At 38.9% G+C, this 17,503-nt stretch overlaps 1 protein-coding gene across 2 annotated transcripts in view; it reads left to right on the top strand.

Moving 5' to 3' along the window:
* The window catches only part of LRRC66 (leucine rich repeat containing 66), a 23,552-nt gene that overhangs the window by 2,023 nt on the left and 4,026 nt on the right, over nt 1-17,503 (top strand). For both annotated transcript variants that reach the window (XM_057726087.1, XM_057726086.1), the window contains exons 2-3: nt 1,784-2,284; nt 12,211-12,380. In XM_057726087.1, coding sequence (XP_057582070.1) covers nt 1,789-2,284; nt 12,211-12,380 — 666 coding nt within the window. In that variant the 5' untranslated portion in view covers nt 1,784-1,788. The remainder of the gene's footprint in view (nt 1-1,783; nt 2,285-12,210; nt 12,381-17,503) is intronic.

The raw sequence follows: 17,503 nt of genomic DNA, 5'->3' as shown, positions 1-17,503 counted from the left end.
CTTGGGGGGAAAATATATAGATACATAGATGACATAAATAGATGATAGGTAGATGATACAGATATAGCCCTGTATATAGATATAGATAGCATAGGCCTGTGACAGACGGAAGACTATTAAAAATATAGACCATGGTGGGGGGGAGTTCTCTGTGTGTATGTATGTGTGTGTGTGTGTGTGATATATATATATATATATATATATATATACATATATATGTACGTATGAAAAGATGGTCCTTACCATCTGGGAGCTTATAGTCTTTTGAGCTGTTTAAAACAGACACAAAGCATAGCAATACAGGACAGTATTGATATTCTGTCAAACTGTTACTAACATGCATTCATTCATTCAATAAATATTTACTGAAAGATTTCTGGACCAAATAGAGGCCAACGCAGGAAAAAAGGTCTTCAGGTCATAGGATTTGTGGTGGATCTGGAAGGACATATGTAGAATTTGGACTGAGGAGAGGAAAATGGAACTGGAGTGAACTAAAAGCTAATTTTTGCATGAGATCTACATACACACTGAGGTGCACAAGCCCCATCTTGTAGTCACGCCACATCAAGTTAGGTCAATCATACAGGGCCTGGGATGCCAACTTGAGGGATCTGGACTATAGGCACTGAGGAGCCCTGTAAGGATTTTGAATGAGGGGATGCTATGAGGAAAACAGTACTCTGGGGAAGTAACCCTTTGGAATTTCATTAGCTGAATCAAGAAGGAAAAATGAAAGACAGTAGCAGGAAAATGAGTTGGCCCATTCTCGCATGCAGATTAGTGATGAGAACTAGAGTGGTGCCATTAGAACCGAAAGGAAAGGATGGTTTGTTGTAAACCTACCTGCAGAGTAATGTGGTTATTTGTACACACACTGATTTTTTAATGGAATTTATTAATTAAAACAAATCACAAAAAACATTCATTTACTTTTAAAATTGTTTTGTGTGTATACACTCAGGCATTGTGATATGTAGATGCTTGTTTTAAAGCTTTCAATTGCTTCTCAAGAATCTTTGGTGAAAAAGATACTTGAGTTTTTGTATCTTATTATATCTTAACGGGTCCTAGGGAGAGCATCCTTTTTATAATCTTTTTTTTTTTAATGTGTATGTCTAAATGGTTTCAAGTAGATTTGAAAAGTCACAGAAGCCACAAAGACAAAGCTTGTAGTTCTTCTAAGTCACTAAAAACTATCAAGAGTCTCTTTCATGAGTTGAACTTTCCACCAATACAGTTTTACAGTTTGGTGTAACTGTATGCCTTGTCACTCACGTGATAAAAGCAAATGGCTGATTACCATGCTGTAAGATAAGCATAATAGACTTTGCTCAGTGCTAAAGACCAAGAAGGAAGCAGAGAAGTTTTAACTCTTGGTGCTAAAGACCAAGAAGGAAGCAGAGAAGTTTTAACTCTCGGTAGGTTTCCCTCATTCCAAAGCAGACTGCAGGGTTAGTAATCCTGGAAAAGCCGACGCAGAGGTGAGGCCCAAGTGAATATGTATTTTCTGACAAATCAGGGCCGGGACGGGGTGGGGGGCTTGGGGTGGGGATGGGTTCTTTCTTTAAAAATGTGGCATAAATGTAATTTTACACTATAGCTGTATATCATTTTGGTAGCTACCTTTTGCCCCAATTTCTAAGAAATCAAACATTCACTTAAATTGGCAATCAAGGCAAAATAAGTTTCCTAAATCTTAAATTGAAAATTAAATTTTCTGCTTATTTGCTATTAGTTTTTACGTAAGTTATTTTGAATAAGTCAATTTTTCTTTCTCCAGGCATTATGAAAAACCTATGTTACACAGCTATTACCATGGTTATAGGTCTTTATTTTACTGGCACACTGACAAACCCATCAAGAAAAGGCAGTATTTTATTCAGTTCTGAGTGCCAGTGGAATGGATATCATCTGACAAATTGTTCTTTTGCTGGAAAGCATGAAATACCTGTGGACATATCACAGATAGCAGCCACAGTGGATGTAAGCTCCAGTTTCTTTCGGGTTCTCTCACAAACTCACATGAAAAAAGAAGAATGGAATATAAAACACCTGGACCTCAGTAACAATCTCATATCGAAAATAACCTTAAGCTCTCTAGTACATTTTCATGCTTTGGAAATATTAAACCTCAGCAACAGCAGCATTCACTCCATGTCATTGGATCTACCCAGTTTTAAGTCTTCGTGGGCAAAACGCCACAGAGGTAGCTTGAGAAATGGGCTTCCATTTCTAAAGTTACTCATTCTTCAAAGAAATAAACTCAGTAACATTCCCAAGGGTAAGTACAACTTTAAAAGATGGACTAGACCAAGAAACAATGAGTATGTGGAGAGCTAATGTTTTATGTCAGTAACAATTCCAGGTTTGTTTTCAGTTTCAGGGAAACAGCTGAAAGTAAAGCAATTTGATCAGAGCAAATATAATAAAAGAAGTTTCTTACTGGAATTTTAAGTTATAATATGTGGAATTTAAAGTCAATGTAGTTTAATCTCCTATCGCTATAACATATTAATCTTATATGGATTTGTCAAGAGGCACTAGGAAGTACTTAAGTGCTAAATAATAGTGCATGATTTTAAATTACTGTTATGTATATTTTTTGCTAATTACAGAAAAGCACTGAGAAGTAACTAGTTCAGATACTTTTAACATGTAACATTTCAAATTAAATGTTGCCATATTTATAATTTTTGTTTTTACAGAATACATTTTACATCTTTTTATCTAGTTTTCCTCCAAATGTAGACTACAAACATGCAAATATTATATGTAAACTTTCTTATTATCAAATCAAAATTAGAAGTCTATCAGAACTCCACATACCCTCCTATTATAATAAAATTCTCATCCATTCTGACACTCAGTAATCTACATGTTGGAGTTCCTTAATTAATCCACCAATGTTTTATTTAGAAAATGTATCAGACTCATAAGCCAGAGCTTCCTTTTTATATTCAGGAGTGCTAGACAATTTCCTTTCCCTGTTTGTTTTCAGTCTTGGTCATTATTTGCTAAGCACTTACTTTACATAAGACCTTATGCTAAAAAAGAAAGTGTAAGAATTACTGTCATTTTTCTCCATCTCAAATTATGCATATTTAATTTTTTTCATTTTCAATTCTTTCAATTCATGCTTTTTTAAAATTTATTCATTTATTTTTTGTTCTTTCTCCAGTTTCTGGTCTTGTTTTAAGCATAATTTTGACAATACTAGCGTGGCAGGTGAAGGGACTACTATTCCAGTCACCATATCAGCAGAATTGTGTGAGAAGGACAGGAGCCTTCTCTCCCTGAACTTTTCCATAAAACAGTGCAAAGTGTAAATTAATTGCATTTTATTTTATGATTTTTATCATATTGCTCTTATTATAAAAGGAATGCCTGTTATTTGTATATATTCAAGTTTATTCTTTATGCCTACATATATATTTTTCTTTCAAAATTGGATCATACTGTCCATAATATTTCATAACATAATTTTACATCACAGAATATTTTGAACATCTTTACATAATTAAGCAATCTCATAAATATTTTAAATAATTATAATATAATATAGTAAATAATATATTATATTAAATATATGTATATATGAAAATTTTCATATATACATATATTTTAATTTTATTTATTTATTTATTTATTGGCTGTGTTGGGTCTTCATTGCTACACACGGGCTTTCTCTAGTTGCGGCGAATGGGGGCCACTCTTCATTGTGGTGCACGGACTCATGCAGTGGCTTTTCTTGTTGTGGAGCACGGGCTCTAGGTGCACGGGCTTCAGTAGTTGCGACACACAGGCTCAATAGTTGTGGCTCTTGGGCTCTAGAGTACAGGCTTAGCAGTTGTGGCGCACAGGCTTAGTTGCTCTGTGGCATGTGGGATCTTCCTGGAGCAGGGATCGAACCCATGGCCTGTGCATTAGCGGGCAGATTCTTAACCACTGCACCACCTAGGAAGTCCTAATTATAACATATTAAATAATATATTATATTAAATAATTAAATATAATATATGTATATATGAAAACTTTCATATATACATATAATCTGTTCAAACAACATATAGATTATTTCCATTTTGTTTGCTATAACTCTTTGATGAACATCATTAAAGCTATACATATCCACATGATATAACAGTGTTTGCTGACTAGTATGGTAGATGTGAATCTCAAGTGTACTGGAGATATAACCTTCTATTGTTTATAACTCAGCAGAATTTCTGATTCTGAGCCCCCGTTTTGCTAGCATCAGTTGGGGTTGGATGTAGGAGTACTTACACTTGACATCAGTCTTTCTCGGACTTTCCTTTGTCTCTTCCTAGATTTGTACCACAGCTCCAGAATCATATCCCCTAACGAGTCATTGTGTGTGTGTGTGTGTGTGTGTGTGTGTGTGTGTGTGTGTGTCCCATAACCCCTCTAGCCAGAGAACATTTCTTTTCAGTCTTTCGGTTTGGAGAAAATTCTTACCTGCTTTTGTTTCTTCAAAACCATCTATAGAGATCTAGAAATTCCCTTCCTCTAAAGATTTAGGTCTTTGGAAAACAAAAGCCAAAAAAACTTGTAGTTGCCTGTGCTTGCCTCTGCTTTCTGCCTTGCAGTGTGCCTCCCCCAGAACAATTAACACAGAGCAGAGCTTACCTTCTGCTTGAACAGAGAGAAAGAACACAAGGAAAACAGAGATAAGTAAAAGATTAATATGTCAAAATATTATCCCACCACAACAGTAAATAGAGAAATGCTGACTATATCTCCTTAAGGCAGATGAATCCCCCAGAGCTAACTGGAGGTTAGGATGAATACATTTAATTTAAGGACCAAATATCCCTATAAAATGCAGATACAGTCCCATCCTCCTTTTCCAAGTTAAACGTCTGCCTCCCAAAATATCAGGAAATATGTTAAACTTGCAAAGGAGGGAAAAAAAGAATGTGAAATGAGCAAATCCTTTATGTGAAATTCTAATAGAACTCTAGCAAATAAAACCATGGAGAGACAAATGAAACAGATCGATGATGGAAGTCCACTGGAAGCCCTGAATCTAATTGGTTATAATTCAGAGTTCTTTTATCCATAGCATTTTGTGGTTTGAAATATTTTCCTGTAATCATCATACACTTTCAGTTTTTGCTAGGTCGCATCCCCTCTACTGTCCCTTCCCATTTTATGATTCTGTAGCTATGGCTGGGTAACTCTGACTTTGAAATCCCATTTTCAAGGGAAAAAGCTGGTAAGGGAGGTGCTTCCTGGAGTGCCATCCTATTTCTGACCTTTGTTCTTTTTTGATTCCTTTATCCTAAGCCTTTTTAAAGGACATGTCTAGATAATGTAATATTGACTCCGAATTGTGAGGATTAAAGGAAAGATGTATCTTAAGAACCTAACTTACAGTATTTGGTATAATAAACAGTAGCTATTAAAGTGTGAAAAGTACTTCAGAAACTTGTAAAGTACTTTGCAAATCTTAATTATTACTTCCAGCACAAACTGGTAATAACCATCTTTTAGAAACAAATGATAAATTTGTTTTTGTCTAAATCACAAGTTATCTTTTAAAATGTTAAATAATTATTGCTGTAGATGTGACTCCTAGCCTACTATAATTCATAAGCAGAGAATCACTAGCATCTAACTGTTTACATAGGTGTTTGCACTCATCTAGATAATGATTAGTTAGAGATATCTCAGAAAGCAGCAATCAAGCAACTGCCCCCTAGCACATGTATACCCTTATAAATCATGTTGCACATGTCTTAAAATGGTGAAAGTTTATAGAGCCAGTGAAAAATTGCCTTGACTCTGGAAAGCCCGCTTTTGTAAGGATGAAAGATCACATTGACTAACCCAGTGCCCGCTGATTTCCTTTCTTGACGCTGATCAGCTGTGATGTTACCAATAAGCTTCATGTTGGGAAAACACCCAGAGGAGGTACCGGCCAGTGCAATTCACAAAACAGAAGCCAGTCATGAATTTGATCTTAATGATCATTCCACCTTCCTCCTAATTCTTGGAGTACAGCATTAATAATGGAAAAATCAGTTTTAAAAAAATTGAGAACGAGGGGATCGGTCTCCAGTTAAACTACCCCACTTTCATCAAGCAGTGTTTCTGGAGTGCCCACAAAGTGCCTGAAAATGTGTTCGCACCAACATGTTACTGGGTTTCCAGTTAGGTTGAAAGACCAAATGTAACAGCCCCACATTGACACTAAATTCCAGAATCCAAGAGATAAATATTTTATCAATGAGGTGAAATAATACCTAATTTTAGAAACTGGTGGAGGAGAAAAAAACATAGCCAGTGTATTGTTGGAGGGAAAAAAAAGCATGTTTTTTTTCATTTGTAGGGAATTAAACCTTTCATCCTGATTGCTATTTGGATTATGGAAATACCAATAACCAATGTTCTCAAAACCTATTCAGGTTCTAAAGTAACAAAATGAATGTAAATCATTAAGCTAAGAGGGCAAGGTCCTTGGATCACCTATATAAATTTGACCACAGTAAGGGCTGATTTTATGAATCAAATATCTTATCCAGGACTCTATTCCAATTCTTAGTACTCTTTGAACTTGAAGCCATAGCCCTTGAATATCATCATTTTGTGTTATCAGATTATCACATTTAGAAGACCAAAGTTCAGAGTCCAAAGGAATGTTTCTAAGATGATGTAATATCTGGGCATACCCTCTGTGGCCTCTTTTCTCATAGAAACTGAGATAATTTCTTGGAAATAATAAAACTGCCTCTGGCCATTTAAATACCAGGCTTATCAAATTCCTCCCTCCTATGGCATATGTGATCATCAGAAAGCAGTTCAATAAATAATCCCATCTCCACAAAAGTGCCTCCACAGTCCTCTGCCAACATTCAACTCTCTTAAAACCTGAAATGTACTCTCTGATGTCCAAGCCCCAGCCCTTAATGTACCCCACAACCTCTTGCACTCACCGGAATACCCCTCAACATTGCTTTGCCATGCAAAATGTGTAAAAGAACATACTTCCCCTTATGAGAGACACAGCCAAGTGTCATAGTAGAGTTTACCCAAATTTCCCAACTCCAAAAAAAAGTTCATTTGTAGGACTGCACCAGTTCTCTTAATAACTTTAAACATTAATTCTCTAACATTGGAAGTAAAGGGAAACTCTTCATGTGGGAGGAGTAACTGAACTTCATAGTCTTTATTCCCATGTGCAGAAGTTTCCCTTCTTCTTGGGGATCTTAGCTTGATATTATGAAGGGAGTCAAGAGCATATTCTTATAACTCTTGATGTTCAAAATCTCCCCCATGCTTGGGCATGTTCTGGTCCCACTCTTCCTATTTACTCTTTATCTTTTACACTTTTATACTCCTTATACTACTCTATTTACTCATTTATTGACCTTAAGTGAGTCACTTAACCTGTAAACGCTTCCTGGTCCTTATCTTTAACTGGAGATAGTGAAATACACAGAGTTTGTGTGAGGGTTGGAGACAGCATTAGTGAAAACTATAACACAGAGTGATGGTATATGTAAAACATCTCTCACTGCACCTCATACACAACAGGTGCTCAAAAAATGTTAGTTCTCCTTTAGGGCCATTTAATCATCCCGAGTATCTAATTCTGTTTTCCATCCCAGTCTTTGCTATAATAGTCATCACCTCCTTGATTCCTGGTACAATGGGTAACTGAAGGTGATTTTCATTCTCTTTCTACAACTATTCAGAGTTTGTATAAAGTTCAGAGTACTCACCAGCCATCTTGCGCTACTGTTCATACTCCTATAGGTCTGTATAATGTAGGCGGCCCCTGATTCTCCATGTTCTGAGTGTTCTGGTCTGTCCTCTAGCTCTCTGAACCACATCGACGTGAGACCATCACCACGATCAAGATAATGAACTATCCATCACTCCCAAAAGTTTCCTCATACCTCTTTGCAGTCTATCCCATCTATTATCTCTCCCCTGCCCAAGTAGCCACTGATCTTCTTTCTGTCACTTTCAACTCGTTTGCATTTTCTACTATTTTATATAAATATGATCATTAAACATATCCTTTTATTTTTTGATGTATCTTCTTTAATTCAGTATAATTATTTTGAGATTCATCCATGTTGCTGTAAGTATTAAAAGTGCATTCCTTTTTATTTCTGACTAGAATTTCATTGCATAGATACTCATTTACCTGTCAACAGACACTTAGGCTGTCTTTTTCAGCTAGTACAAATAAAACTGCTAGCTAAAGGGATGGAGAAAGATAAGCCATTAGAGAAACACTAATCTAAAGAAAGGTGGAGTAGCCATGTTAATTTCAGATAAAGGAGACTTCAGAATAGGGAAAATTACCAGGGATAAAGAAAGCACTACTTAATAAAGGGGTCAATTCTTGAAGGAGATATAATAATTCTAAACGTGAATACACCTAACAACAGGTTGTCCAAATATGTGAGGAAAAAACTGACAGAACTGTAGAGAGAAATAGGCAAATCTGTTGCTAAACCCAACTTGTGTCTGCTGGTCCAAGGTGCAACAAAGCCAATCTACGGACACTGGGTTGTGGTGAAGGAAAGCACAGACAGCATTTACTGCAGGGCACCAAGCAAGGAGAACAGGCAGATCAGGCTCATGTGACCTGAACTCCCCGATGCTTTTCAGAGGAGAGTTTTTAAACACAGGGTGAGGGAGAGGGTCACAGGGTGTGTGATCAGCTCATGCACAATTGTCTGATTGGTTGATGGCAAAGAAATAGGGTGATGTCTCAGGAATCATCACTCTTCTGGTTCCAGCCATGGGGTCTATGTGCTCATGGTCCGCATGCAGTTAACTTCCTCCACCTGGTGGGGGTTTTAGTATCTGTGAGAAAACTCAAGGATATGACTCAGGATATTATCTATAGCCCTTGAGGAGGAACTAAAGGTCCTTGACTTTGCTTTATGGTTAAACTAGTTTTTTTTTTTAATTGAAGTATAGTTGATTTACAATGTTGTTCCAATCTCTGCTGTGCAGCAAAGTGACTCAGTTATACACATATATACATTCTTTTTTTATATTCTTTTCCATTATGGTTTATCACAGGATATTGAATATAGTTCCATGTGCTCTACATTAGGACCTTGTTGTTTATCCGTTCTAAATGTGATAGTTTACATCTACCAGCCGCAAACTCCCAGTCCATCCCTCTCCCTCCCCGTCTCCCCCTTGGCAACCATGTCTGTTTTCTATATCTGTGAGTCTGTTTCTGTTTTGTAGATAGGTTCATGTGTGCCAGATTTTAGATTCTACATATAAGTGATATCATATGGTATTTGTCTTTCTCTTTCTGACTTACTTCACTTAGTATGATAAAACTCTAGGTCCACCCATGTTGCTACCAATGGCATTATTTTGTTCTTTTTAATGGCTGAGTAGTATTCCATTGTATATATGTACCACATCTTCTTTATCCATCCATCTGTCAGTGAACATTTAGGTTGTTTCTGTGTTTTGACTATTGTGAATAGCGCTTCTATGAACATAGGGGTGCATGTATCTTTTTGAGTTATAGTTTGTCTGAGTATATTCCCAGGAGTGGGATTGCTGGATCATATGGTCATTCTATTTTTATAAACTATTATTACTTTGTCTTGCTTGACTGTTTTCCTTTGTTTCTACATTTCCTCACTTCTCTGATTAAATTTGCTCTTTGGAACTTGGGGAAGGCCTAGAAGGCTAAAGCTTTTCTACAAACGAGTGGCTGGGGACACAGGGGTCTGTCCCTGAGAAGGCCCCACAGGGTCCAGCTCCATTTCAAATCTACTGTTATAGCTGGAGATTTCAACACCCCCCTATCAAGTAGTAGAGACCAAACTAGACATGGTCTCCCTCTCCACGGAACTCCTGGGGTACTTATTCAATTCAGTTAAGCATTAGATGTGGTAGGAACCATGAGCTCACATCCCTGTATAGGCCAGGCAATTATCATGAAAATGTTAAGAAACTTCTTTCATATCAGCTTCTGTGTTGCATTTTTTTCTCAAGACCCATACATCTGCATATTAAAACACCTAGGAGGGACTTCCCTGGTGGCACAGTCATTAAGAGTCCTCCTGCCAATGCAGGGGACATGGGTTCAATCCCTGGTCCAGGAAGATCCCACATGCCGCGGAGCAACTCAGCCCATGTGCCACAACTGCTGAGCCTGTGTGCTGCAACTACTAAAACCTGTGCCTCTAGAGCCTGTGCTCCACAACAAGAAGCCTGCACACTGTAATGAAGACTCGCCGCAGCTAGAGAAAGCCCGCACGCAGCAATGAAGACCCAATGCAGCCAAATAAATAAGTAAAAATTATTTCAAAAAATAATAAAAGACATAGGAATATTCTTCACAAAGAAACGTATTCTCCAGAGGTTATATTCAAAATATTTAACAAGCGGCCTTTAGCCTGGGTTCCCAAGTTGGATGCCTTCTGGCTGTAGTGATGGAGCAGAATCCCACTGGGGGTGGGAGGTGGAAGGGAGGATGGACTAAAGTGCCGAGGGCAGTGGGGCAGCACCCAGGGGCTCAGCAGTGGCTATTTATGGACCAATACGGAAATATTTCTCACCAGCATATACCAGCCAAATCTCAGCCTTGGCTCTCTCTCATTTTTTAAAACATGCGGGCTTCTTGGCCAATCCTTTGTCTTCCTATTTTTGATAAAGACATCATATTCTTCTTATTCTTCTATAAGTGCATGCCCCATCCAAAGCAGGCAGCCTTCACTCAGGTCCAGCCAAATGTCTTGTGCAAGTTGAGACTTCCAGTTTTTCAAGAGAAGCTAGAAATGTACGTGTTTGTATTGAATCTTTAATGTTGGCCGCACAACTTTTAAATCTCTGCAGGTCAAACGCTGACCTCTAGCCTACTGAATCTATATTATATGTCAGGCACTACAAGTGTTCACAAAGATGTGAATTCTGCCCTAATCATCTGATGGAGAGGCTGACAAACAACAATTATTTTACAGTCGATGGGGGGAGTGTAACTGCTTTGTGTAACTGATAACTTATTCTTATGTGTGTCTTGTCACACAGCAAGGTTTCTCTGCTCTCTGTGTCCTCCGCTCCCAGTGCCATGCTCATAACATTTTGACGAAGTTTTCGTCCTTGTGGTCTCTTGCTTAGTCTGTACAGCTGAAATGAACATATGACAACATAGATGTGCAGCCATTTCAATTGTCCTCATCTCTCTGCATGATCAGTCTTGATACTTCACAGAGAGTAGGCAAGGAATAAACCCTTCTGGAATTGAACCAACCTGATCTGCTATGTAGCAATTTGTTAAAGACCCAGACTCCGTGTGAGAACAGAGCAGAAGGAAATGTAAAAATGCAGGGCTTCCTTGTGAGACTCATATGGGAACTCAAATTTGGAAGACTGCTAAGGCTGGCACATCAATTCCCCCTTTATCTTCAGTGCCAAATGGGCCTCATGGTTACTTCTGGAATCAAGTGAAATGCAAAGGCAGAGACCAAAACTCAATTAGATTATCTTGCCAGAAAATAAAATATCTAGCTATAATGTATTACCTTTGAAAAATATAAAATAGTTGTAATAACAATAAGTAGTTTAAGGATACAGCTACAAAGTAGAATAAGAACATCCTAAAAGGGGAAGAATTCATCCATGTAAACAAAGCATCAGAACAACTTTTTCCTCTACAGCCATAGCAAGATCATCCAGTTTTACCCATAGTTCAATCAAATAAGCAAATATCATACTTATCATCTCATTCAATCAAGGTTAGATTTTTGATCGATGCTTTTATTATAAAATTAGCACATGTTCATTCAAGAATTCAAAGTGTATAAAAGAATTCAAAAATGTATAAAATAAAAGTATAGTTTCACCTTCCTCCACCCTCCTACTCCTAAGTGTAACTACCACTGGTAGCTTAGTTCACCTCCTTCCAGGCCTTCTCTGCTCTCTTGAAACCTATGCGTATGTTTGCATATGACCTTTTTTTCCAAGAACATTGGAATTATACTCTACTTTTCTGCAACTTAACTTTTCTTTCTGTTCAGTTATTTCATGTTGCTCTACCCCATTCTCTTTTAAGACTACACAGTATTTCATAGTGTTGGTTTACCATCCTTTGTTTGCCCACTTCTCTGTTGTAAACCATTTGTCATGTCCAGTTTTCCACCAATACAAACAATGCTGCAATTTACATTTCAATTTGCTTTTTAATTTTAACAGGGCTATGGAAACTGAAGTCATTACAGAGTTTGGATCTGTCATTCAATGAGATAACGCAAATTGGTCTGTCTGATTTTCATAACTGCCTGCAACTAGAAAACCTCTATTTAAAGAGCAACAAGATATTCAGAATTCATCCAGAAGCCTTCAAGGACCTAAAAAAATTACAGGTTAGAAAATAATGTTTATAATACTTCAAATATGTAGACCTATAGGCAATTACATTAGAAGAATATTTCCATTGAAGAGCTCCTTCATGTCCAGTAATACTAGCTACTAATCAAAAAATATGTCTATTTTAAAATTCCTCTAAAAGAGCTGAAGTCTCTCTCTTGCCTCAAGAATCCAAGGCCTCAGTAGTGGACATGAGTTTTATTTGAACATTAATACTCAGCAGCAAGAATTGGCACATTTTTTCATAAATCAAATTAAACCCAAGTCCAAGCTTCCACTTACCAGTTGCCAAGAAATTAAATCTTAGTTATTAGCAAGGCTCCCTCCCTGAACTGCAAGGTCAGTCAAAGGTCCCTGGGGTTTTATGCAATTTGGGACGATCTGGGCCTGTATGGGCTCTACACCCATATAGCCCAGGACCACACGGGCCTCTGAAGGCCAGTGACCCTGGTGCTTCCACACCAAAATTGGGCACAGAATAATACCAATTATAATGACTGGTACCGACTCACCCTTGCATAACACTTACCAATGCCACATGCAGTCCTAAACATCAGACCCATGTTGGGGAGATTGACATCACATTTTGGAGCCATGGTGCCTGTCTCTCGGGCATCTTGCAGTGAATCTCACAGAGGTCTGGACAGCTGTGAGTGTGAGGAACCCCCGGAGCCCTGTGCTAGCTTTGGCAGCTTCATCCCCTCTCCTCCAAGCCCCTTTCTCCCCCTCCTCCTCTTTGGGGAGATATTGTAAAATTTCCCCTCCGTGCTCCTTTAGAAACACCAAGGTGGCCTTCAGGGTGGCACCTAGAGATGGTTTAGGAGAAGCTTGAATCCCCTGTCCCCGTAACCTGTACCACACACCCCCATTCTTTATATGGGCCAGTATGATCCAATAAAAACATAATGTGGGCCAAGTGTAAATTTAGATGCTCTTGGTATCTAGATTTAAGAAGTAAAAATAAGCAGGTGAATTTAATTTTACTAATATATTTTGTAACCCAGTATACCCAAATATTATCTTTTACACATGTAGTCAATATAAAAATTATTAATGAGATATTATCCATACTAAGTCTTCAAAACCCTGTGTGTATAAATGACGCTCAGTATCCAAGGGGATTGGTTCCAGGACCCCCGTGGATACCGAAATCCGTGGATGCTCAAGTCCCTTGAGTAAAATGACATAGTATTCACAGATGCTCAAGTCCCTTGAGTAAAATGACATAGTATTCACATATAACCTAAACGCCGCCTCCCATATACTTTAAATCATCTCTAGATTACTGATAATAATACAATGTAATGCTACATAAATACAATGTAACTGCTATGTAAGTAGTTGCCTGCACAGGACAAATTCAAGCTTTGCTTTTTGGAACTCTCAGAATTTTTTTTTTTTTTAACTATTTTCGGTCTGCGGTTGGTTGAATTCAAGAAGGCAGAATCCGCGGATATGGAGGGCAGACTGTATATTACACTTACTGCACATCCCATTTTGGACAAACTGTATGTCAGTGATCAATACCCATATGTGGCCAACAGCTCTCATCCTAGATAGCATCAGCGCAGGCAGCTGGTGTTTCCCCAGTTTTATGTAAAGTGCTGTTCAAGCATAGCTTCAAGATAAATCTCCAACCCCCTCCCCCGCCCACCCGAATGGCCCTCCAAGCCCATCCTCTCTTGAAGGGAGACTAGTGAAGCAGTGGTGAGGGGGGATCGACTCTGCAGCCAGCTGCCTGGGTTTAAACCTAGGCTCTGCCACTTACCAGTCACACAGTCTTGGGTAAGTTACCAAATCACTCCGTGCCTCAGTTTTCTCATGTGTAAAATGGAAACAACTTGCTTCCTTTTTGATAGAGTTTGGTGAGAATTCAACGTTTTAATCCATAGAAAGTGCTTTGAACAGTACTTGGAATACAGTAAGCCCTTTAAAATGTAGAGTACATATAGAAATTCTGAAGTGGCCATGGTGCCCTACTATTTTGACATATACATCTGATTGTAAGCTTTCACAACAGGGGCCTGGCCCCTGCCTGCCCCTCCAGACTCATTTCAAGCCACCTTCCCCTTGCTGATTGCCTTCCTGACTAGTTTTCATCCTAAGTCCTCCCCTCTTGCTGATCCTGGAAGAGCTAACTCTTACTAATCCTTCCAACATCATTTCCTCAAGGAAGCCTTCCCTGGGTCTCCAGATTGAATTAGTTTCCCTTTATATACAGGTATAGGAGGCTATGCTTTTTTCCATATTGCACGTATGGAAACTGAAATTACTTCATTTTAGGTATGATTAGCCGGTAATGCCTATATCCCCATAACCTTTCTACCAGACAGTGAGCTCTTCGGGGACATACATCATGTCTATTTTGTTTTCTACTCTTTAACATATGTCCAGTACATACCATGTATTTACAAACACTTGTTGAATAAATAAAGGAATGAAGGGATGGATGATGATCATGAATCGGTGTATTAGTTATCTATTGCTGTGTAACAAATTACAGCAATCTTAGCAGTCTAAAGCCATACACGTGTATTATCTCATGACTTCTGTGGGTCAGCAGTCCAGACACGGCTTGGCTGGGGCCTCTGCTGAAGGTGTCTCAAGAAGCTGCAATCAAAGTGTTGGCCAGGGCTGGAGTCTCACCTGAAGGCCCAGCTAAAGAAGGATCCACTGGTTGTTGGCAGGATTCAGTTCCACATGGTCTGTTGGGCTGCATGCTCAGTTCCTTACTGAGTGTCAGCCTAAGTCTGCCCTTGGTTCTATGCCATATGGACCTCCCCACAGGGCAGTTCACAGCGTAGCAGCTCACTTCAGAGCCCAGAGGAGAGAGCCTGCTAGCAAGAACGTTACAGTCTTATGGAATGTAATCTTGGAAGGGACATCCCATTGCTTTTGCCATAGTCTATTGGTTAGAAGCAAGGCACAGGTCTTGCCTATACTCAAGGTGGTAGTTGGGGACGGGGTGTGGGGGGTAGATTACTCAAATGGTGTGAGTACAGGTGAGGCAGGTTTACCGTGGACCTGTCTGCCATAGTAGTCATCAGAGCAGATGAGAAAGTCCACGTAACACTTAACTTGGCAGCGCTCCCCAGTTCACCACAAACAGGTTGTCAGATTGCCTGGGAACCTCATTTAGTATATTGTATACCGATTATATTTGTATATGTAATTTCCCTATGCCTGTTTTATTTCCTGTGCATTTTTACTGTGCTTTATAAGTCTTCTGCAGCTCACAGGTAATATATGCTACAGGCAAACTAAAAAACAAGCCCAAGAATGTTTTAAATCATCTGTAATTCTAAATTACCTGAGCTGCCCAGAATCACACAATGTCTCCTTCTTTATTTTTTTATTTTTTAAAGCTCTTTATTAGAATATATTTGCTTTACACTCTTGTACCAGTTTTTGAGGTACACCAAAGTGAATCAACTGTATTTATACATATATCCCCATATCCTCACCCTCCCGCAACTCCTTCCCCTCCTCCCTGTCCTGGCCCTCTAAGGCATCACCCATCATCAAGTTGATCTCCTTTTGTTATACAGCAACTTCCCACTAGCTATCTATTTTACAATTGGTAGTGTAAATATGTCTATGCTGCTCTCTCACTTTGTCCCAGCTTCCCCTTTGCCCCCAACCCCAGCCTCGTGTCCTCAAGTCCATTCTCTACATCTGTATCTCCACTCTTGCCCTGTCACTGGGTTCATCAGTACCATGTCTTCAGATTCCATGTATATGAGTTAGCATACGGTATTTGTTTTTCTCTTTCTGGCTTACTTTGCTCTGTGTGACAATCTCTAGGTGTATCCACCTCATTACATATAGTTCAATTTCATTCCTTTTTATGGCTGAGTAATATTCCATTGTATATATGTGCCACATCTTCTTTATCCATTCATCTGTTGATGGGCATTTAGGTTATCCCTTCCACACATTCAACAATAACACTAAAAACTACTTTGGGAACATGACTGGTACCATAAAGCTAAATATTAAAATGGATGTTGTTGGGGTTTTTTTCCCAGAAAATGTATTTAATACTTGCACACATATTATGTGTCTTCCCATGTGGGAGCCTTTTCAGAAGCCAGATCGATGTTTTCCAAGCATCAGTTCATCATCATGTTGCAATGGAATGAAATGTTCCCTTGGCATTTCAAATAAGCGCTCCTTTCCTGAATCTTACGCCATTCTTCTTAGAGCAGTGATTTGTTAGCAGCGTTATATGCTTCTCCCCATCCTTCTATAATGTATACTCGTTTCAAATGGTAGTGGATGGCCACTTCTCTAGCCAAATTGGACTATTCTGTTTTAATCTTTTCTCAGACATTATTCCTCCTGAATCATTTTATTAGCTTTCTGTCCTCTCTTCCATTTTGCTTTCAGTTTCGTGATTTGTAATATAATAGCTGCTAGGATGAAAAAAAATGTAGACATGCACTAAGAAAATACCCCCAAAACATTAGAATATTTCACCCTGCTGTTGAGGAGGGGGTACCTAGAAAGCTATTGATCCTAGTCAAGGCCAGGCCAAAGCAAAGTGTTGTTTTTTTCTTTTCCTTCCCAATCCCAGTCTCCTACATCCTATTTTTGACAACCTTCCCTTGGGAGTCAAGAGTGCTTGTTTACTCAACAGTGCAAAGGTCCCCCTCACTACTGAGTCTTGGTTATGGTGCTGAGTGTTTGTCTGAGTCAGCTCTTCTTAGGAATTTGTATAACCCAAGATGTCAATTCTGCTTTTTCCCTGATGTTTATTAAACAATTAACCTGAATTACATTCAGCCTCCACGGTTTTTATCCATGGCCCTCTTTTTAGTTTTCAGCAAGGTTTGCATTTGTGATTTCCTCCCAGACTCCATGACCCTGCTCTGGTGCCTGACGCTCCAGGCCTCCTTTTGCCCAGCCCTTCACTCCAGTGCAGTGGGAGCGCAGGCTCTGAGAGGCTGTGTCCTGGAGTGGAAGGCACACAGCTTCGGAGCCAGCTCAGATCTCAGCTCTGCCATTCACTCACTCATCCATTCATTCATTCACTCCTCCATTACTTCCTGAGCACTTGGGACCCAAGTAGGACCAGGGACCATGTGGGATATACTGTGACCTAGCCCAGTTTCCTCCT

The sequence above is a fragment of the Hippopotamus amphibius genome, chromosome 3 (assembly GCF_030028045.1).
Source record: "Hippopotamus amphibius kiboko isolate mHipAmp2 chromosome 3, mHipAmp2.hap2, whole genome shotgun sequence".
Lineage (NCBI taxonomy): Eukaryota > Metazoa > Chordata > Mammalia > Artiodactyla > Hippopotamidae > Hippopotamus > Hippopotamus amphibius.
The sequence above is the reverse complement of the archived record's forward strand: the minus strand, read 5'-3'. Positions and strand labels throughout refer to the sequence as shown.